Source organism: Melospiza melodia, unplaced genomic scaffold (assembly GCF_035770615.1).
Source record: "Melospiza melodia melodia isolate bMelMel2 unplaced genomic scaffold, bMelMel2.pri scaffold_264, whole genome shotgun sequence".
Taxonomy (NCBI): Eukaryota; Metazoa; Chordata; class Aves; order Passeriformes; family Passerellidae; genus Melospiza; species Melospiza melodia.
In genome coordinates this window covers 41,546-62,056 of record NW_026948586.1, presented here as the reverse complement: position 1 = coordinate 62,056, position 20,511 = coordinate 41,546, and the positions used below count along the sequence as shown (strand labels likewise).

Genomic DNA, 20,511 nt, shown 5'->3' with positions numbered 1-20,511 from the left:
TCCCTCTCCCAAATTCCCGGCGGTGTCACCTCGGCAGGTAACGGGGGAATGGGGGGGAAAACGGGGAATAATGGGGGAGAATTCCATAAAAATGGGAGATTTCCATGAAAATGGGGGAAAATGGGGGAGAATTCCATGAAAATGCGGAAAATTCCATGAAAATGGGAGAATTCCATGAAAATGGGACAATCAGGAGTATTTCCTAAAAACAGGGATGATAAGGGTATATTCCACAAAAGTGAGGAACGACGAGGGAGTGTTCCCTAAAAGTGTGGGGGGGTTATTCCTAGAAATGGGTGATTATGAGAGAATATTCCCTAAAATGGGATAATTGGGGAATATTCACTAAAAATGGGGACCATGAGGGAGTATCCCTTAAAAATGGGTGATTATAAGGGAATATTCACTAAAAACAGGGAATTATAAGGAAATATTCCCAAAACCAGGGAATTATAAGGGAATATTACCAAAAATGGGATAAAAAGGGGAATATTCCTAAAACCAGGGCATTATAAGGAAATATTCCCTAAAAATGGGATAATAAGGGAATATTCCCCAAAAGCAGGAATTCTGAAGAATATCCCCCAAAAAGAGAGAATTCTGAAGGAATATTCCCCAAAAACAGGAATTCTGAGGGAATATTCCCCAAAAGCAGGGAATTCTGAAGGAATATTCCCCAGAAGCAGAGAACAGGCGGATCGGGGGAGGTTTGCAGCCGTGAAGGGGGAATTGGGATTTTCCATCCCTCGGGCCATCGCTGCTGCTGTTTGTTGTTGTGTTTTTTAGGGGACAAATCCTGCCGGGATTTTTCTGGGTCGAATTCCGGCCGGGAGAGGCCCCTCGGGGCATCCCCAAATCCCTCACTCAGCGTCCCTAAATGTCCCTAAATCCCTAAATCCCTCTCGCTGCTCTGCCCTCGCTGGTTACAAAACCAGGCACGGGTGGAATTTTTTTTTCCCCCTGAAAATTCGTGCTAAGGGTGAAAACTTCCAGAACTTCCCATTGCTGATTTAAACAGGGAAAGTTCTGGTGGCCCCCAAGCTCATTCCAGCCCTTTTTCTGGTGGCCCCAAACTCGTTCCATCCCTTTTTCCCCTCCCACTGAGGGATGGATTCATTAATGCACCAAAATTCCCATTTTTGCGCCCGTTTCTCCCCAGAGCTGGAAAATCCAGCCCAGATTCAGCTGAGCTCAGAGTTCACGAGTGAAACAGGGGAAACCCCGACTTCCTTCCCTTGTGGCCCCACAATCTCCGAAATTTCTGGTTTTCACTTCAGCTGGGCGGGGCGGGGCCGGGCAGAGAGCGGATCAGGGTGAGAAAAATCCCTTTTGGGTTAAAAACGCCTCTTTCCAGCACTCTGCTCTGCTGCCCTGCACGGCTCCTCCCTGAGCCCCAAACCCTGCGTTTCCCCGCGCCCGGATTCCATCGTTTGGGCACCGGGGGCAGAGCCGGGGTTCGGTTCTGAGGGGCCAGAGCTGAGGTTCCTCCTCTCCCCGTTCCTCCCCAGGCTCCCCTGAGCCGCCATGACCGCCAAGGCGCCCATCTACCTGAAGCGGGGCAGCCGCAAGGGCAAGAAGGAGAAGCTGCGGGACATCCTCTCGTCAGGACATGATCAGCCCGCCGCTGGGGCGACTTCCGCCACACCATCCACGTGGGCAGCGGCGGCCAGGGCGACACCTTCGGGGACATCTCCTTCCTGCAGGGCAAGTTCCACCTGCTGCCGCGCGGCGCCGGCGACCGCGGCGAGGCGGCGCCGGCGCCGTTCGAGGTTCTCGCGCACGGCCACCATGTCGGGCGGCGAGGCCGCGGCGCCGTCGCCGCTGCTCAAAAACGCCATCTCGCTGCCCGTGCTCGGCGCCGCCCAGGCCCTGACCCTGCCCGCGGCGCAGGCGCCGCCGAAAAACCGCCGCGGCTGCACCTGGACGAGGCCGCGGCGTCGCCGGCGTCGCCGTCATCACCATCACCGTCGTCGCCGCGTCCCCCGAGCGGCCGCCAACGGCGAGGCCGAGCCCTTCCTGTCGCACGCCGGCTCGCTGCTGTCCCCTGCACGTGGACCTGGGGCCGTCCATCCTGGAGGACGTGCTGCAGGTCATGGACAGGCACCAGGCCGAGCGCGGCGCCGCCAGCCCGGCCCGAGATCCTGACGTGATCCAGGGACGCGCACGGTGAGGAGGAGGATGGAGGGTTTGGGGTGTGGATTGCAGACTCCAGGTCAGGGATGTTGAGGAGGATGATGAGGATGGAGGGTTTGGGGTGTGGATCTCAGATTCCAGCTTGGGATGTTGAGGAGGATGATGAGGATGGAGGGTTTGGGTGTGGATCTCAGATTCCAGCTCAGGATGTTGAGGAGGATGATGAGGATGGAGGGTTTGGGGCGTGGGTCGCAGATTCCAGCTTGGATTTTGGGTGGTTTCAGAAGTGGATCTCAGAAGGCATTGGGAAATGGACAGTGAGAATGAGGATGAGGATGGAGGAGGATTTTGGGTGCTTTTGAGGATGAGGATGGAAGATTTTGGGTGGTTTTTGGGATGTGGATCTCAGATTCCAGCTGGGAAATGGACAGTGAGGATGAGGATGGAGGATTTTGGGTGTTTTTGAGGATGAGGATGGAGGATTTTGGGTGTGGTTTTGAGGATGAGGATGGAGCATTTTGGGTGGTTTTAGATGTGGATCTCAGATTCCAGCTGGGGAAATGGACAGTGAGGATGAGGATGGAGGATTTTGGGTGTTTTGAGGATGAGGATGGAGGATTTGGGGTGCTTTTGAGGATGGGAGGATTTTGAGTGTTTTTTGAGGATGAGGATGGAGCAGTTTGGGTGGTTTTAGATGTGGATCTCAGATTCAGCTCGGATTCTCACCTTTCCTCACTGCAGGTGAGGGTTCAGCCTCGGGGAGAAGCAGAGAGACCCTCAGAGCTCTCCTCAGTGACCTCCTCCTGACCACGGGAAACGCAACCGTCGGGACCCAAAGTCATCCCCAGTTTTGGGGTGAATTCCCAAAGATTCCGGCCAGGAGGATTCGGGGGCACAGCGGGGTTTGTTCTGAACCTCCTGAACTGTCGGAACCTCAACTTCTGCTCCGTGCAATCCTCAGAAAATCCCACGGATGGGGAAATCTCCACCCTGTGGAGAAGCCAAAGCTCCCCGTGAGGAGCCAGGATACCCAAGGCGCTCCTGATTTAGGAACTCAATCCGTGGAGGGGCCAAAAGCCCCTCTGGGGTGAACGGCAGCCACTGGAAATCCTCGAGGAGATGCAAAAACAACCAAAAATCCCCACGTGGGCTGCAGGTGGATCCTGGAATCGAGGGATCCGTCGTGGGTTGCGTGGGTGGGGGCGGAGCTGGAATGCTGAATGCTGGGAATTCCAGCTGGATTTTGGGGGAATGTCCCAAAATAAGGACAAAAACCCCGCTGGAATCGCTGCTGGTGCCCCACGGGGACAGGGTGGGACTCCTTGCCCGGGCTCCCGTCACCATCCCATCCTTTCACCGATTTCGGGCAGTTTGAGCCCAAAACCAGCCGGGATCCCCCCCAGGGCCCCTCCTGACCCCGCTGGTGCTGTTCCTCATTGCCTGACCAGTCTGATTTAGATTATCTGACTAATGACTCATTAGATTCTCGTTAACGAACCCTTGTCCCGCCTCTTCCTTCCCCTCCCTCTCTGCGCCGCTAAACCCGAAGCACTTTTGGTGCAAACGCCCAGAATTTGGGGATAAACCCATAAAAGAAGTAACAAACTGAGGTTAATTAAGCTCAATCAGGTTTAATGTCTATTTAGTCCAACTCCTCCCTGCCCTAAACTCTTTCCTGCCCCACCCTCTGTCCACGTTTTATTTATTTTGGAATTTTTCCTCCCAAACCAATTCCAGCTGTTTCAGAACCTTGTTTGTGATTAATTAACCCCAGGGACGTTTGTGATTAATTAAGCCCAGAGATTGGGATGGGGACGTGGCTCTGTGTCCCCTCCTGAAGGGAAGGGGGCCCAGAACGGCTCATTTTGGGCGGCTTTCTGTGCTTTGGGGGTTTTCCAACACGGGCCGGGTCAGCACAGCATGGATGGATTTTTTTTTTCCTGGATTTCACCCCAATTTTCCTGGGTTCCACCTTAATCAGTGATTTAAAGTTGGAGCTGTTTGTGCCCCACCTCGGCGCAGGAATTGCGAAACCGTCGCTGCCGGAGATGTTTCGAAATAACCAAAATCTGCCAAAATCCCCTTTTTTTTCCTGCTTTGTCCCTTTTCTCACCCAGGTTTTTCCCCCTTACACAACTCAGGGCTGAATTTTGGGGTGTTCCAGCTTTAATCTGGGACCTTTGTTCACCCCTTTTTCTTCCCCCACTCATCCCTCTCTGCTCCAGTCCCTGGAAAAGCTCCTTTAATTTGCCAAATTTGGGGGCTTTTTACCATTAAAAAAAAGGTGATTTTGCTTTTCTCACCCCCTCTCCTCCTTCCTCTCTTCCTGCTATAAAGCCTGAAATTATCCCCTAAATTATTGTTATTAATCCCTGAAATTATCCCAAATATCACTTTATCCCTGAAATGGATTTTTCCCCCAATCTCATCTCCTGCAAAAACACCAAATTCCTAATTAATTTTCAATTAACGAATAAATCATTTGGGATCCCTTTCCGCAGGACTGAGCCTCCTTCGCTTCTCCCTAATTAACCCTTCCCCAAATTAATGATTATTCAAAGCACTGTTGCCAAACTCGCTGATAACTCCAATTCCAAGAATTCGAGTCTCAGTTCCAAGAATTTGAGTCATCCATGACTCAGGCGCCCGCTGCCCGCTCCCTTTCTGGGGAGTTTATTGAGGAATCAATCGAGGCAGGGATCGTTAATTAATTAATTAATTAAGCCCAGCAGGGGCACAGGCCTCCCTCCCAACTTCCTCATTTATCCCAGGATTTCCGGGCAGGGGATTAACACCGCCCACGCCAGCGGCAGCCGGGATTACCGGCAGGAGGAGGAGGAGGAGGGAGGAAGGTTTGACCTTGGGGGGAAAAAAGGCAAATTCTCAACAAACAGGAAAAAAAACTCTGGTGGGATGTGGAAGTAAGGAGGAAAAAAAAAAAGAGGAATTCACGTGAAATGAGGAATCCACCTCAAAATGAGGAACTCACCTGGAAGTGAAGAATTCACCTGGAGGTGAGGAACTTCCCTGGAAATGAGGAATTCACATGGAAGTGAGGGAATTCACTATGGAAATGCAGAACTCACCTGGAATTTGACACCAAACCACGCTCGCCATGGGGTCTGTGGGTGACCTCTGTCCTGAGGGATGAATTTGGGGATATTTGGTTAATTCAGGTTGATAAAAAGGGAGAAAAGCTCAAAAATGGGTCTGTGGGTGACCTCTGTCCCGGGGGATGAATTTGGGGATGTTTGGTTAATCAGGTTTGATAAAAAGGGAAAAGAGCTCAAAAATAGGAATTTTTGGGGATGAAGACACATAAGGAATCTGGGGAGATTTGGGATCTGAGGGATTCATCCTCACTTACCCCTAATTTCACCCTTTCCTGCCCTCGTTTATCCCCCATCCCAAATTTATCCCTCAATTCCCTCCCAACCCTCACTCCCCTTTCCATTTTAATCCCCCAAACCTCCTCCACCCCTTCCTCCCCATTTCCCTTTCCATTCTCCATCTTCTCATCCCTTTCCATGGAAAGGTTGAGGTGGGAAAAAGAACTTTGGGATCATCAAATCCAACCTGGTCACCCCCGAACGGTCCCCATGTGCCACATCCAGGCTTTTTTTGGGATAATTCCAGGACAGCAATTCCACATCTCAGGGTGGGACAACACTTTCCAGGAATTTTCCTCAATAAATCTTCCCTGATCCAACTCGAGGCTGTTCCCTCTTGTTTATGCAGCGGGAGAAGGGGATCTCACAACCCCAGCATAATTTCAGGGGGAGCAATGGGGTCTCTCAGTCCTCCTTTTTCCAGGATAAACCCCCTCATCCTCTGTCATCGTTTTCCCTCAATTTCTGTCCATTTCTCCCTCACTCTCCTGCCTTGTTATCTCCCAGTTTTTCCCTCATTCTCCCCCCACCTTGCCGCTCATTCCCCATCATTTTTGCCCTCACTCTGCCCCCTCCATTTCCCCCCTCAGGGTCCCCCCTCCATCTCCCTTATTTTTCCCCCATACCCCCTCACTCTGCCTCCCTCCTTCATCCCATGCCCCTCCCTTTCTCCCCATTACCTTTCTCCATCCTTCTCTCCCGGATTTTCTCCTTTTCCGTGCATTTTTCCGCTCTGATCCTTTTCCCGCCATTTTTCCCTCAGACTTTGTCCCCCCCCCCCCACTCCCCTTTTCCCGCCTTTTTGCCCCCCCCCCGCGCACGCGCGCTGCACACAGCGCCGCCAGCGGCCGGGAGGACTCCCGCTCCCTTCCCCCGGCCCTCCCTCTCCTCCCTCTCCTCCGCCTCCTCTTTCTCCACCCATCCCTCTCCCCGCTCCTCCTCCTCCTCCTCCCTCCATCCCTCTCCTTCCTCCTCTCCTCTTCTCCTCCTCCTCCTCCCTCTCCCCGCCCTTCCCGCCCCTCCCTCCGCGCACGCGCCCCGCGGCGCCCCGGCGGCGGAGCCAAGATGGCGGCGGTGGTTCAGAATGTGGTCAAGCTGTGAGTGCGGGTCCCCCCCACCTCCCCGGTCTCCCCCTGCGGCGCGGGAATGGTGCGGCCCGGCCGGGCGCGGGAAGCGGGGCCCCCCCTTCGGGCCCGCGCGCCGGACGGGGACCAAGTGGGCGGGGGAGGGGGGAAGGGGGGAAGCGGCACGCGCGCATTGTTCGCGGGGAACTTTGCTGAGGGGGCGTTAAGGACACCCCAAAATCCCCCTCAGCACCGAGAGGGCCGCAGAGACTTGAGGGGGGAGAGCCTGGGAGGGTCCGGGGGGGTCCCCCAGGTGTGGCCCTGAGAGGGTCCTGGAGAGGGCAAAGCCGGGGGGTTCATCCCTGTAAAATTCCCTATAAAATTCTCTGTAAAATTCCCTGTATTGTATCCCTGTGCTTCCCTGTGCTTCCTCATGGATCCCCGAACTCCGTGTGCGAGCGTCCTGTAGAGGCCAAGGACGGGGGAGTCATCCCAACACATCCCTGTGCATCCCTGGAGATTCCCTGTCCATCCTTGAATATCCCCGAATATCTCTAAATATCCCTAAATATCCCTGTTCATTCCTGCACTACTTCCCTGTGCATCCCAGCCAGAGGGTCCTGTGGAGGCCGAGCTGAGGGGGAGCGTTCCCTGTACTTCCCTCTGAATCCTCGTATCTCCTTCAAAATCCTCGTATTTCCCTCAAAAGCTTCGTATTTCCCTCAAAAATCCTTGTATCTCCCTCAAAATCCCTGCATTTCCCTGTCTATTCCTGCACTTTCTTCTAATTCCCTGTATTTCTCTTTAAATCCCTGTATTTCTCTGTGTATTGCTGTATTTCTCTCTAAATCTCTGTATTTCCTGTGAATCTTTGTATTTTCCTGTCCGTCCCTTTTGCTCCATCTCTTCCTTTTCTTCCCTTCTCTTTTCACCCCTGTGAGTGTCCTGGAGAAGCCAAGGAATGGGAAGTTGGGCACTTTTATCCCTGATATTCTTCAGGATTTTATCCCTGATATTCTGCAGGATTTTATCCCTCAGGATTTCCAGGTTTATCCCTCATGTTTTCCAGGTTCATCCCTGAGGGTTTCCAGGGTTATCCCTCAGGATTTCCAGGTTTATCCCTGATATTCTCTAGGATTTTATCCCTGAGAGTTTCCATGTTCATCCCTCAGGGTTTCCATGTTCATCCCTGATGGTTTCCAGGTTCATCCCTGATGGTTTCCAGGTTTATCCCTCAGGATTTCCAGGTTTATCCCTCAGGGTTTCCAGGTTTATTCCTCAGGGTTTCCAGGATTTTATGCCTGATGGTTTCCAGGTTCATACGTCAGAGTTTCCAGGTTTATCCCTGAGTGTTTCCCTCAGGTTTCCAGGTTTATTCCTGAGGGTTTCCAGGTTCATCCCTCAGGGTTTCCATGTTCATCCCTCATGGTTTCCAGGTTCATCCCTGATGGTTTCCAGGTTTATCCCTCAGGGTTTCCAGGTTTATTCCTCAGGGTTTCCAGGATTTTATCCCTGATGGTTTCCAGGTTCATACCTCAGAGTTTCCAGGTTTATCCCTGAGTGTTTCTAGGATTTTGTCCCTGATGGTTTCCAGGTTCATCCCTCAGGATTTCCAGGTTTATCCTTCAGGGTTTCCAGGTTTATCCCTCAGGATTTCCAGGTTTATTCCTGAGGGTTTCCAGGTTTATCCCTCAGGGTTTCCAGGTTTATTCCAGAGGGTTTCCAGGTTTATCCCTCAGGGTTTCCAGGTTTATCCCTCAGGGTTTCCAGTTTTATCCCTGAGGGTTTCCAGGTTTATCCTGATCTCCTCCAGGATTTTATCCTGAGTCTCTGCAGTTGTATCTCTGACATTCTCCTGGTATCCCTGGCATCCCTGAGAGATTTCCCATTCCCTGTGCCAATCCCAGTGCCAATCCTGCCATTCCCAGTGCCAATCCCTGCCATTCCCTGTGCCATTCCCTGTGCCAATCCCCGTGCCAATCCCAGTGCCATTCCAGTGCCAATCCCCGTGCCAATCCCTGCCATTCCCAGTGCCAATCCCCGTGCCAATCCGTGCCGTTCCAGGCTGGGCGAGCAGTACTACCGGGACGCCATGGAGCAGTGCCACAGCTACAACGCGCGGCTCTGCGCCGAGCGCAGCGTGCGCCTGCCCTTCCTGGACTCGCAGACCGGCGTGGCCCAGAGCAACTGCTACATCTGGATGGAGAAACGGCACCGCGGGCCCGGTACGGAACCGGGAACACGCCGGGAAAAGGCTGGGAATGGTGGGGAGGTAACGGTGGGAAACGATAGGGAACAGCAGGAGAGCAGTGGGGAAACAGCAGGGAAATGATGGGAAACAGCAGGGAAATGATGGGAAACAGCAGGGAAATGATTGGGAAATAACACGGAAATTATGGAAAACGAGGGGGGAAACAATGGGGGAATAATGTCAGAATGGTGGGAAACAGTGGGAGAACAATGGGGAAACGATGGGGAGCAGTGGGGAAGTGATGGGGGAATGGTGGGGAACAGCAGGGGAATGATGGGAAACAATGGAGAAACACCAGGAGAGCAATGGGGAAAGAACAGGGAAATGATGGGGAAACAACTGGGAAATGATGGAGAACAATGGGAAGGTTATGGCAGAATGGTGGAAAACTATGGGGAAACAACAGGGAAATGATGGGGAAACAACAGGGAAATTATGGAAGAATGGTGGAAAGCACTGAGAGAACAATGGAGAAACAATGGGGAAATGATGGAAAACAATGGGGAAATAATGGAAAATAGTTGGAGAGCAGTGGGGAAGTGATGAGGAAACACGGGGAGAGCAGTGGGAAAACACTGGGAGAACGACGGGGAAACAACAGGGAAATTATGGGAAACAATGAGAAAACCATGGGAGAATAATGGGGAAACACCGGGAAAATAAGAGGGAAACACCGGGAAAATGGCAGGAGGCAAAAAACAATGGGGGAAAAGGGAAAACCCTGGGAAAACAGCAGGAAAATGGTGGGGAAAAGGGAAAACAGCAGGGAGGGGAAGGGGATGGGGTCACTTTGGGCTGTACTGTCACATCCTTGGGAGAGTCTGGGGAGTTTTATCAGAACCTGGGGTCATTCCCAGGGGTTTTGTCCCTCCCTGGCCGGATTTTGGGGGATTTCCTGGCGTTTCTCCCCAGGTTTGGCAGCAGGGCAGCTCTACTCGTACCCGGCGCGGCGCTGGCGCAAGAAACGGCGCGCGCACCCCCCGGAGGACCCGCGGCTCTCCTTCCCTTCCATCAAACCTGGTAATTCCTCATTTCCTGCTGAACTCCTGAAAATTCCACCTGGATCCCTCAGCGTCCCTCACCCAGCCTCCTTCTTCCTGTTTTGTCACCGTTTTCCCCCATTTTTCTCTGGGTTTTCCCCATTTTTCTCTGGGTTTTCCTCCATTTTCCCCCCATTGTTTTATCCCCATTTTCCCCCATTGTTTTATCCCCATTGTCCTCTGGGTTTTTCCCCATTTTTCTCTGGGTTTTCCTCCATTTTTCTCTGTGTTTTTCTCCATTTCCCCCTGCTGTTTTTCCCCATTTTTCTCTGGGGTTTTTTCCCATTTTTCTCTGGGTTTTTCCCCACTTTTCTCTGAGTTTTTCCCCATTTTCCCCCGTTGTTTTTCCCTGTTTTTTCTGTTATTTTTCCTCTCCCAGACACGGAGCAGGCTCTGAAGAAGGAGGGGCTGCTCTCCTGTTTATCCCCATTTTTCTCTGGGGTTTTCCCCCATTGTTTCCCCATTTCCCCCTAGATTTTTTTCCCATTTCCCCACGGGTTTTTGCCCATTTTTCCCAGGGATTTTTGCCCATTTTTCCCCTCTCTCAGACACGGAGCAGGCCCTGAAGAAGGAGGGGTTGCTGGCGCAGGACAGGAGCAGCCTGGAGGCGCTGCCATTCATCCCCATTTTCCCCTGTTGTTTTCTCCTATTTTCCCCGGATTTTTGCCCAATTTTCCCTCGGATTTTTTCGGATTTTTTCCCATTTTCCCTTGTTTTCACCCCATTTTTCCCTGTTCCCAGACACAGAGCAGGCCCTGAAGAAGGAGGGATTGCTGGCCCAGGACGGGAGCAGCCTGGAGGCGCTGCCATTCCTCCCCATTTCCCCTGTTATTTTCCCCCCATTTCCTCCCGGATTTTTTCCCATGGATTTGTCCCATTTTCCCCTGTTTTTACCCCATTTTTCCCTGTTCCCAGACACAGAGCAGGCCCTGAAGAAGGAGGGATTGCTGGCTCAGGACAGGAGCAGCCTGGAGGCGCTGCCATTCATCCCCATTTTCCCATTGTTTTACCCCATTGTTTTACCCCATTTTCCCATGGATTTTTCCCATTTTCCCCTGTTTTTACCCCATTTTTCCTGCTGTTTTTTCCCTCTCAGACACGGAGCAGGCCCTGAAGAAGGAAGGGTTGCTGGCCCAGGACGGGAGCAGCCTGGAGGCGCTGCCATTCATCCCCATTTTCCCATTGTTTTACCCCATTGTTTTACCCCATTTTCCCATGGATTTTTGCCCATTTTCCCCTGTTTTTACCCCATTTTTCCTGCTGTTTTTTCCCTCTCAGACACGGAGCAGGCCCTGAAGAAGGAGGGGTTGCTGGCGCAGGACGGGAGCAGCCTGGAGGCGCTGCTCAGGACGGATCCCCTGGACAAGCGCTCCCTGCCCGACCCGCGCATGGACGACGACAGCCTGGGCGAGTTCCCGGTCACCAACAGCCGCGCGCGCAAGGTGGCACCGGAGCCCGGCAATCCGGGAATGCCGGCGGGAATTTGGGATACCGGGCGCTGGGAATTCGGGACAGCAGGAATTCCAGGAACTCGGGATACCGGGAGTTCCAATGGGAGCTCGGGATAACGGGAATTCTAGCGGGAATTGGTAATTCGGGATACCGGGAGTTCCAGACAGGAATTTGGGATACTGGGAGTTCCAGCGGGAATTTGGGATATCAGGGACTGGGAATTCGGGATACCAGGAATTCCAGGAACTCGGGATACCGGGAGTTCCAATGGGAGCTCGGGATAACGGGAATTCTAGTGGGAATTGGTAATTCGGGATACCGGGAGTTCCAGACAGGAATTCGGGATACTGGGAGTTCCAGCGGGAATTCCAATGGGAATTCAAAATGGGAACTCGGGATACTGGGAATTCCAGCAGGAGCTCGGGAATTTGGGATACCGGGAATTCCAATGGGAATTCAGAATGGGAATTCGGGATACTGGGAGTTCCAGCAGGAGCTCGGGATACTGGGAATTCCAATGGGAATTGGGAATTTGGGATACCGGGAATTCCAGTGGGAACTCGGGGTTCCAGCAGGAGCTCGGGACACCGGGAATTCCACTGGGAATTGGGAATTCGGGACACTGGGAATTCAGAATACAGGGAATTCCAATGGGAATTCCAGCAGGAACTCAGGATACCAGGAATTCCAATGGGAAACGGGAATTCGGGATGCTGGGAAATTCCAGTGGGAACTCGGGAGAATGGGAATTCCAGAGGGGAACTCGGGACGCTGGGAATTTCAACGGGAGTTCCAGTGGGAATTGGGAACTTTGGATACTGGGAATTCTGGGAATTCAGGATACGGGGGACCAGGAATTCTGAACACTGGGAACTCAGAATACCGGAACTCCAGGAATTCCAGCTGGGAACTGGGAATTTGGGATAGCGAGAATTCAGATGGGAATCCCAGTGGGAATTGGGAATTTGGGATACTGGGAACTCCAGGAATTGGGGATAACGGGAATTCCAGCTGTGGCCCCTCTTGCATCCCCTCCTGTTTCCCCACTTTTCATTTTTCCAATGTTTTCAGTTTCTTCCCATTTTCCCCGTTTTTCCCTGGTCTTCCCATTTTCCCCATTTTTTCAGTTATTCCCACTTTTTCCCCGTTTTTCCCCGTTTTCCCCCCATTTTTCCCCATTTCCCCTGCTGTAACCCCTGTGCTCGCTCCCAGCGGATCCTGGAGCCCGACGATTTCCTGGACGATTTGGACGACGAGGATTACGAGGAGGACACGCCCAAGAGGAGAGGGAAGGGCAAGGCCAAGGTGGGAAATTCCCAAAAATCCCCCAAAATCCCAGACAATTCCCAAAAATCCCACACAATCCCCAAAAATCCCAGACAATCCCCAAAAATCCCACACAATCCCCAAAATCCCAGACAATTCCCCAAAATCCCACACAATCCCCAAAAATCCCAGGCAATTCCTGTAACAAAACCCCACCAAAACCGAGATTTCCACCTCATTTTCCCCAAATTCCCGGGGATTTTTGCCCATTTTCCCCAAATTCCCGGGGATTTTTGGCCGTTCCGTGCCCTCCCCACCAGGGGGCGCTGTTGGCTCACTCCCTGCCCTGCTCCCATCGCGGATTTTGCCCGAATTTTGGGTTTTTTGCAGGGAAAAGGCGTCGGGGGCGCTCGGAAGAAGCTGGACGCTGCCATCCTGGAGGACAGGGACAAACCCTACGCCTGTGACAGTGAGTGTGGGGGGGTTGGGGGGGTCCTGGGGGGGTTTGGGGGGTCCTGGGGGGGGAGACCCCCAGGGAGGGCAGGGATGGGTGGGGGTGTCCCATTGGGAATACTGGGAATGCAAAAACCAGGATAAAACAGGTTAAAAACAGGTTAAAAATGGGATAAAAGCAGGATAAAAACAGGTTAAAATCAGGAGAAAAATCTGGATAAAACCAGGATATAACCAGGGTTAAAACCTGGATAAAACCAGGATAAAAACCTGGATAAAACTAGGTTAAAACCTGGATAAAACCAGGATTAAAAACAGGATATAACCAGGGTTAAAACCTGGATAAAACCAGGACAAAACCAGGATAAATCCAGGATGAAACCAGGATAAAACCCAGGATACAACCCGGATTAAAACCAGGATAAAAGCCAGGATAAAAGCCAGGATAAAACCAGGTTAAAATCAGGATAAAACCTGGATAAAAACCAGGATACAACCAGGACAAAAACCTGGACAAAACCAGGATAAAACCAGGACAAAAACCTGGATAAAATCAGGATGAAAACCAGGTTAAAACCTGGATAAAACCAGGATTAAAACCAGGACAAAAATAAGGTTAAAACCAGGGTTAAAACCAGGGTTAAAACCAGGATAAAACCAGGATAAAACCTGGATAAAAACCAGGATACAACCAGGACAAAAACCAGGATGAAACCAGGTTAAAACCTGGATAAAACCAGGGTTAAAACCAGGACAAAAACCAGGATGAAACCAGGTTAAAACCAGGATAAAACCAGGTTAAAACCTGGATAAAACCAGGATAAAGCTCCGTCCCTTCCACCCGCAGTCCCCGAATTTAGGCAATAACGGGACGGGCGATGCCAGGGCAGCTTTGCCAGCTCCTTCTTCTCTCTTTCCTCCTGCTGTCCTGCCACTCCCAGCACTAACTCTGGCCCTGGCTCCCTGAGGTTGTGTTCTTCCTGCCCTTTTTTCCCGGTTTTCCGTGTGTCCGTGTCCGTGTGTCCTCTCACGACTTCTCTTTCTGTGTTTCAGACAGTTACAAACAAAAGCATTCCTTGAAACCTCCCGACCGAGGTAGTTCCGCTCTCTCTCTCTGCTCCTTTTTCCTGCTTTTCCTCCTTTTTTTCCCCCCTTTTTTTTTTTCCACTCCCTGCCCCCAAAACAAATCCCAGATTCCCGTGTGGAGCCCCGGGGAGGGGAGGAGGAGGGAGGAGGGAGAGGCCGAAGGCCACGGCAGCGACGTCAGAGCCCCCTGACCCTTCTCCAGCAGGGAACGGGGCAGGAAAACAAAAATTTATTAAATCAAACCCCCCTGTGGAGCCAGCGATGGGAAAAACACGGAGTGTGTGCCCAGATCCCGGAGTTTGGGCCCAAATCCTGGGGTTTGTACCCAAAATTCTCCAGTTTGTACCCAAAATTCTCCAGTTTGTACCCAAATCCTGGGGTTTGCACCCCAAATCCTGGGGTTTGTACCCAAATCCTGGGGTTTGTACCCCAAATCCTGGGGTTTGTACCCAAAATTCTCCAGTTTGTACCCAAATCCTGGGGTTTGCACCCCAAATCCTGGGGTTTGTACCCAAATCCTGGGGTTTGTACCCCAAATCCTGGGGTTTGTACCCAAAATTCTCCAGTTTGTACCCAAATCCTGGGGTTTGCACCCCAAATCCTGGGGTTTGTACCCAAAATTCTCCAGTTTGTACCCAAATCCTGGGGTTTGTACCCAAAATTCTGCAGTTTGTACCCAAATCCTGGGGTTTGTACCCAAAATTCTGCAGTTTGTACCCAAATCCTGGGGTTTGTACCCAAAATTCTGGGGTTTGTACCCAAATCCTGGGGTTTGTACCCAAATCCTGGGGTTTGTACCCCAAATCCTGGGGTTTGTACCCAAAATTCTGCAGTTTGTACCCAAATCCTGGGGTTTGTACCCAAATCCTGGGGTTTGTACCCAAAATTCTGCAGTTTGTACCCAAATCCTGGGGTTTGCACCCAAATTCTGGAGTTTGTGCCGAAATTCTGGGGTTTGTAATCAAATCCTGGGGTTTGGGCCCAAATCCTGGAGTTCGTACCCAGATTCTGGGGTTTGTGCCCAAATCCTGGAGTTTGTAACCAAATCCCAGAGTTTCCTCCCCAATTCTGGAGTTTGCACCCAAAATTCTGGAGTTTGTACCCAAATCCCAGAGTTTGCACCCAAATCCCGGAGTTTCTGCCCCAGTTCTGGGGTTTGCGCCCAAATCCTGGGATTTCCACCCCAGTTCTGGAGCTTGCACCCAAATCCCGGAGTTTCCACCCCAAATTCTGCAGTTTGCACCCAAATCCCAGAATTTCCACTCCAATCCCAGAGTCTGGACCCAAATTCCAGACTTTCTGCCCCAGTCCCAGAGTTTCCACCCCAGATTCCGGAGTTTGCACCCCAATCCTGGAGTTTCCACCCCAATCCCGGAGTTTGCACCCCAAATTCTGCAGCTTGCACCCAAATCTCAGGGTTTCCACCCCAATTCCGGAGTTTTTAGCCCAAATCTCAGAGTTCCCACCCCAAATTCCGCAGTTCGCACCGAAATCCCGGATGCCCGTCCCTGACCGTGATTCTCCCCGGATTCTCCTGGGATTTTCCCAAATTTTCCCGGAATTTTTCCCGTAATTTTCCCGGGATTTTTCCCGGATTTTTCCCTGGATTTTCCCGGATTTTCCCCAATTTTTCCCAATTTCCCCGGTTGTTTCAGTCTGCGGGAAGCGCTACAAGAACCGGCCCGGGCTCAGCTACCACTACGCGCACTCGCACCTGGCCGAGGAGGAGGGCGACGACAAGGACGACTCGCAGCCGCCCACGCCCGTGGCCCCGCGCCCCGAGGAGCAGAAATGTGAGAAAACACCAAAATCGCCCCAAAATCCCCCCCCCAAAATTGCCCAAAAATCCCCCTGGGATCGGGCGGTGACACGGCCGAGGAGTTGGGAGTGGTTCTGGGGGGGAATTCTGTGCCTGATTCCTGATCCTGATTCCTGATCCTCGACTCCTGTCCCTAATCCTGATCCCTGATCCTTGATCCTGATTCCTGATTTCTCATCCCTAATCCCCGATTCCTGATATCCGTCCCTGATTCCTGATACCTGATCCCTGTTCCCAATCCCTGATCCCTAATTCCTGGTCCCTAATCCCTGTCCCTAATCCCTGATTCCTCTCCCTGGTTCCTGATCCCTAATCCCTGGTCCCTGTCCTTGATCCTTGATTCCCCATCCCTCACCCTGTCCCTGATCCCTGTCTCTAATTCGTGGTCCCTGATTCGATTCCTGTCCCCGGTCCTTGTCCCTGATCCCTAATTTCTGATCCCCAATCCATAATCCCTGGCCCTGATTCCTTATCCCTGGCCCTGATCCCTAATCCTTGGTCCCTTGATCCCTGTCCCTGGTCCCCGATCCCTGATCCCTTATCCTTGATTCCTGATCCCTAATCTCTGTCCCTAATCCTGTCCCTGATTCCTTATCCCTGATACTTGTCCCTAATCCCTCATCCCTAATCCCTGTCCCTGTTCCCTCATCCCCAATCCCCGATCCCTGTCCCCAATCCCAATCTCCAATCCCTGTTCCCCAATCCCAATCCCTGTCCCTGCTCTCTGATCGTTAATCCCTGTTCCCAATCCCCGATCCCTGTTCCCAATCCCAATCTCCAATCCCTGTTCCCCAATCCCTGTCCCTGCTCCCTGATCGTTAATCCCTGTTCCCAATCCCCGATCCCTGTTCCCAATCCCAATCTCCAATCCCCGTTCCCCAATCCCTGTCCCTGTCCCCTCTCCAGCCAAGAAGGGCCCGGACGGGCTGGCCCTCCCCAACAATTACTGCGATTTCTGCCTGGGCGACTCCAAGATCAACAAGAAGACGGGGCAGCCCGAGGAGCTCGTGTCCTGCTCCGACTGCGGCCGCTCCGGTCAGGCAACGGCGCTGCTGGGGCTGGGGCTGGGGGCTTCCTTCTGAAATGGGGCTGGGGGCGTTTGGGGGCTGGGGGTTCCCTTCTGAAATGGGGCTGGGGGAGTTTGGGGGCTGGGGGTTTCCTTCTGAAATGGGGCTGGGGGAGTTTGGGGTCTGGGGGTTTCCTTCTGAAATGGGGCTGGGGGAGTTTGGGGGCTGAGGGTTTCCTTCTGAAATGGGGCTGGGGGAGTTTGGGGTCTGGGGGTTCCCTTCTGAAATGGGGCTGGGGGCGTTTGGGCTCTGAGGGTTTCCTTCTAAAATGGGGCTGGGGGCATTCGGGGTCTGAGGTCCGAGGGTTTCCCTCTGGGATGGGGCTGGGAAAGGAGATTTGGGGTCAGAGATCCGAGGGTTTCCATCTGTCCCCAATGCCCCCGATGTCCCCCTGCTGTCCCCAGTGTCCCCAATGTCCCCAATCCCCCTGATGTCCCCAGTGTCCCCAATGTCCCCTGTGTCCCCAGGGCACCCCTCGTGCCTGCAGTTCACCCCGGTGATGATGGCTGCAGTGAACACGTACCTGTCCCCAATGTCCCCAGTGTCCCCAATGTCCCCTGTGTCCCCAATCCCCCTGGATGTCCCCAATGTCCCCTGTGTCCCCAATCCCCCTGGATGTCCCCAATGTCCCCTGTGTCCCCAGGGCACCCCTCGTGCCTGCAGTTCACCCCGGTGATGATGGCTGCAGTGAAGACGTACCGCTGGCAGTGCATCGAGTGCAAGTGCTGCAACATCTGCGGCACCTCCGAGAACGACGTGAGTGACAAAAACACCTGGGAGCGGCCCAAAAATCACCCAAAAAGTGCCAAAAAATCACCCGAGAATGGCCAAAAGTCACCTGGGAATGGCCCAAAGTCATCTAGGAATGGCCCAAAGTTACCTGGGAGTGCCCTAAGCACCTGGAAGTGCCCAAAAAACACATGGGAATGGTCCAAAGTCACCTGGGGGGGGACAAAAATCATCTTGGAGTACCCAAAAACCACCTGGGGGAGCCAAAAGACACCTGGGGGGGGACAAAAATCACCTGGGGGAGACAAAAAACCTCTGGGAACAGCCCAAAAACCAGCTGGGGGCGCCCAGAAATCATCTGGGAATGGTCCAAAAATCACCTAGGGGTGCCAAAAAATCACTTGGGAATGGCCAAAAACCATCTGGGAGTGCCCAGAACGCACCTGGGAATGGCCCAGAAACCATCTGGGAGTGCCCAGAACGCACCTGGGAATGGCCCAAAAACCATCTGGGAGTGCCCAAAACCCAGCTGGGAATGGCCAAAAACCATCTGGGAGTGCCCAAAACCATCTGGGAGTGCCCAAAACCATCTGGGAGTGCCCAAAAACCATCTGGGAGTGCCCAAAATGCACCTGGGAATGGCCCAGAAGTGACGGGGATGTCCCGGGGCAGGACCAGCTGCTGTTCTGTGACGACTGCGACCGTGGGTACCACATGTACTGCCTGACCCCGCCCATGGCCGAGCCCCCCGAGGGTGAGTGCTGCTCCCGTGGGGTTCCTGTCACCCGGGATTGCACCCCAAAACCTCCCCTGGGACTCCCCATCCCCTGAGATCTGCCCCAAAATCTCCCCTGAAATTCCTGATCCCCTGGGGTTTGGGATCCCACCCCAAAATCTGCCCCGAAATTCCTGATCCCCTGGGACTCCACCCCAAAATCTGCCCTGAAATTCCTGATCCCCTGGGATTTGGGATCCCACCCCAAAATCTCCCCTGAAATTCCTGATCCCCTGGGATTTGGGATCCCACCCCAAAATCTCCCCTGAAATTCCTGATCCCCTGGGATTTGGGATCCCACCCCAAGCCCCACCCTGGGGTTCCCAATCCCTCAGGATTCCACCCCAAAACCTCCCCTGGGATCCCCCATCCCTCCGGGTTCTTCCTGGGTTTCCTGCTGGGATGTGGGGAGGGGTTTAATTGTCCCAAATCTTCCTCTTCCTCCTCCTCCTCCTCTTCCTCCTCCTTTTCTTCCCTCCTCTTCCTCTTTTTCTTCCTCTGCTTCCTCTTCCTTCATTCTCCGTTTCCTCCTCCTTTCTTTCTTCTCCCTCTTCCTTTTTGTTCTCTTCTTCCTCCTCTTCCTCTTCCTCTTCATCCTCTTCCTCCCTTCCTTTTCTCTCCTCTTCCTCCCTCATTCCTCCTCTTCCTCCTCCTCTTCCTCCCTCCTTCATTCTCTTCCTCCCTCCTCCTCCTCTTCCTCTCTTTTTCCTCCTTTTCCTCCTCTCTCTTCTTCCCCATCCCCTCCTCTCTCATTAACCCCCATGATTAATTAATTGCTTAATTAACTGATTATTAACGGGCTAATTAAGGGGTTAATTAAGGGGTTAATTAACTCTTTCTGCAGGGAGCTGGAGCTGCCACCTCTGCCTGGACCTGCTCAAGGAGAAGGCGTCGATTTACCAGAACCAGAACAGCTCCTGATCCTGCTCTTCCTCCCCATCCTCACCCCCACCCCCACCCCCGTCCCTCCTCATCCTCACCCCCTCGGCTTCGGGGCCTTTTATTTCCCTTTTTTTTTTTTTTTTTGGGTCCTTTTCCCCTTTTTTGGGTATATTTTTCCCCTTTTATTCCTTTTTTTTTGTTTGTTTTTCCTCTTTTTTGGGGGGGGGTTTCCCCCTTTTTTGGGTCCTTTTCCCCTTTTTTTGAGGGCCTTTTCTCCTTTTTTCCCTTTTTTTTTTTTTTTGGGTTTTTTCCCCTTTTTTTGTCTTTTTCCCCCTTTTTCCTCCTTGTTTTTCTCTTTTTTTGAGGGTCCTTTTTCTTTTATTTCCCTTTTTTTTATTTTCTTTTTTTTTATCCTCTCATTCCCTTTTTTCCCTTCTTTTTTCCACCTGTTTCCATCTTTTTTTAAAAAAATCTTCCATTCCCTTCATTCCACTTTTTTTTCCTCCCTTTTCCCAATTTTGGGTCCTTTTTTCCCCAATTTTTTGTCCTTTATTCCCAATTTTCCTCCTTTTTTCCCCAATTTTTGTTCCTTTTTTCCCCTCCTGACATTTTTTGGGGTGATTTTCATCCCTTCCTCCCCAATTCCCAGGATTTCACCCCAAAATTCACCCCCGTCCCCCAAATTTCCTTTTTCCCCCTTTTATTTTTGGGAATTTTGGGACTTTTTTTTCCCATTTTTGAGGGGTTTTTCCCACTTTGATTTTTATTCCGTTTTCCCCCATTTTTATTCCCCCCCCCCCCCAGGATCCTCCCGGCCCCTCCCCCACCCCCACCAGGCCTTACCCCTCCCTCACCCCAAAATGGGGCAGAATCCCTGCATTTGGGGATTCCCCCCCATTGCCACAAAATGGGGCAAAACCCCCAAATTTTGGGGTGCAAAAAGCCCCTTTTGGCCCCAAAACGCCGCTGGGGGGCAGGGGAGGGGTTTGGGGCTGTGGGAACCCCCAAAATTCCCCAAATTCCCCCCAGATTTTCTCCTCCCCGGGTCCCGTGGACTGAATGTGCCTGTTTTTCTAAAAAACCACAAAAATAAATGAACTTTAAA

At 52.4% G+C, this 20,511-nt stretch overlaps 2 protein-coding genes and 1 long non-coding RNA gene across 6 annotated transcripts; all 3 read left to right on the top strand.

Moving 5' to 3' along the window:
* Window positions 1–1,253: 1,253 nt before the first annotated feature.
* CDC42EP2 (CDC42 effector protein 2) lies at window positions 1,254–3,630 on the top strand. The gene is given in 8 exon segments (XM_063182510.1): window positions 1,254–1,605; window positions 1,607–1,627; window positions 1,629–1,769; window positions 1,771–1,899; window positions 1,902–1,994; window positions 1,996–2,043; window positions 2,045–2,166; window positions 2,875–3,630. Coding segments are annotated over 8 exon segments (639 nt in total). The 5' UTR covers window positions 1,254–1,524; the 3' UTR covers window positions 2,879–3,630.
* Window positions 3,631–4,792: 1,162 nt separating this feature from the next.
* DPF2 (double PHD fingers 2) lies at window positions 4,793–19,500 on the top strand. Of its 4 annotated transcripts, none has more exons than XM_063182506.1 (12): window positions 4,793–5,147; window positions 8,651–8,811; window positions 9,750–9,857; window positions 11,156–11,319; window positions 12,542–12,634; window positions 12,986–13,064; window positions 14,102–14,143; window positions 15,790–15,927; window positions 16,860–16,988; window positions 17,664–17,776; window positions 18,422–18,503; window positions 19,369–19,500. In XM_063182506.1, exons 1-12 carry the CDS (start codon window positions 5,110–5,112, stop codon window positions 19,443–19,445), a joined length of 1,224 nt encoding a protein of 407 aa, XP_063038576.1. In that variant the 5' UTR covers window positions 4,793–5,109; the 3' UTR covers window positions 19,446–19,500. The 4 variants fall into 4 exon arrangements, with proteins under 4 accessions (XP_063038576.1, XP_063038578.1, XP_063038577.1 ...); XM_063182507.1 differs by lacking the exon at window positions 4,793–5,147 and adding an exon at window positions 6,547–6,619; XM_063182508.1 differs by lacking the exon at window positions 14,102–14,143.
* Window positions 5,208–5,842, top strand: LOC134433799 (uncharacterized). Its single transcript, XR_010031725.1, has 2 exons — window positions 5,208–5,309; window positions 5,397–5,842. It is a non-coding gene; the product is annotated as an uncharacterized LOC134433799 (long non-coding RNA).
* Window positions 19,501–20,511: the final 1,011 nt, after the last annotated feature.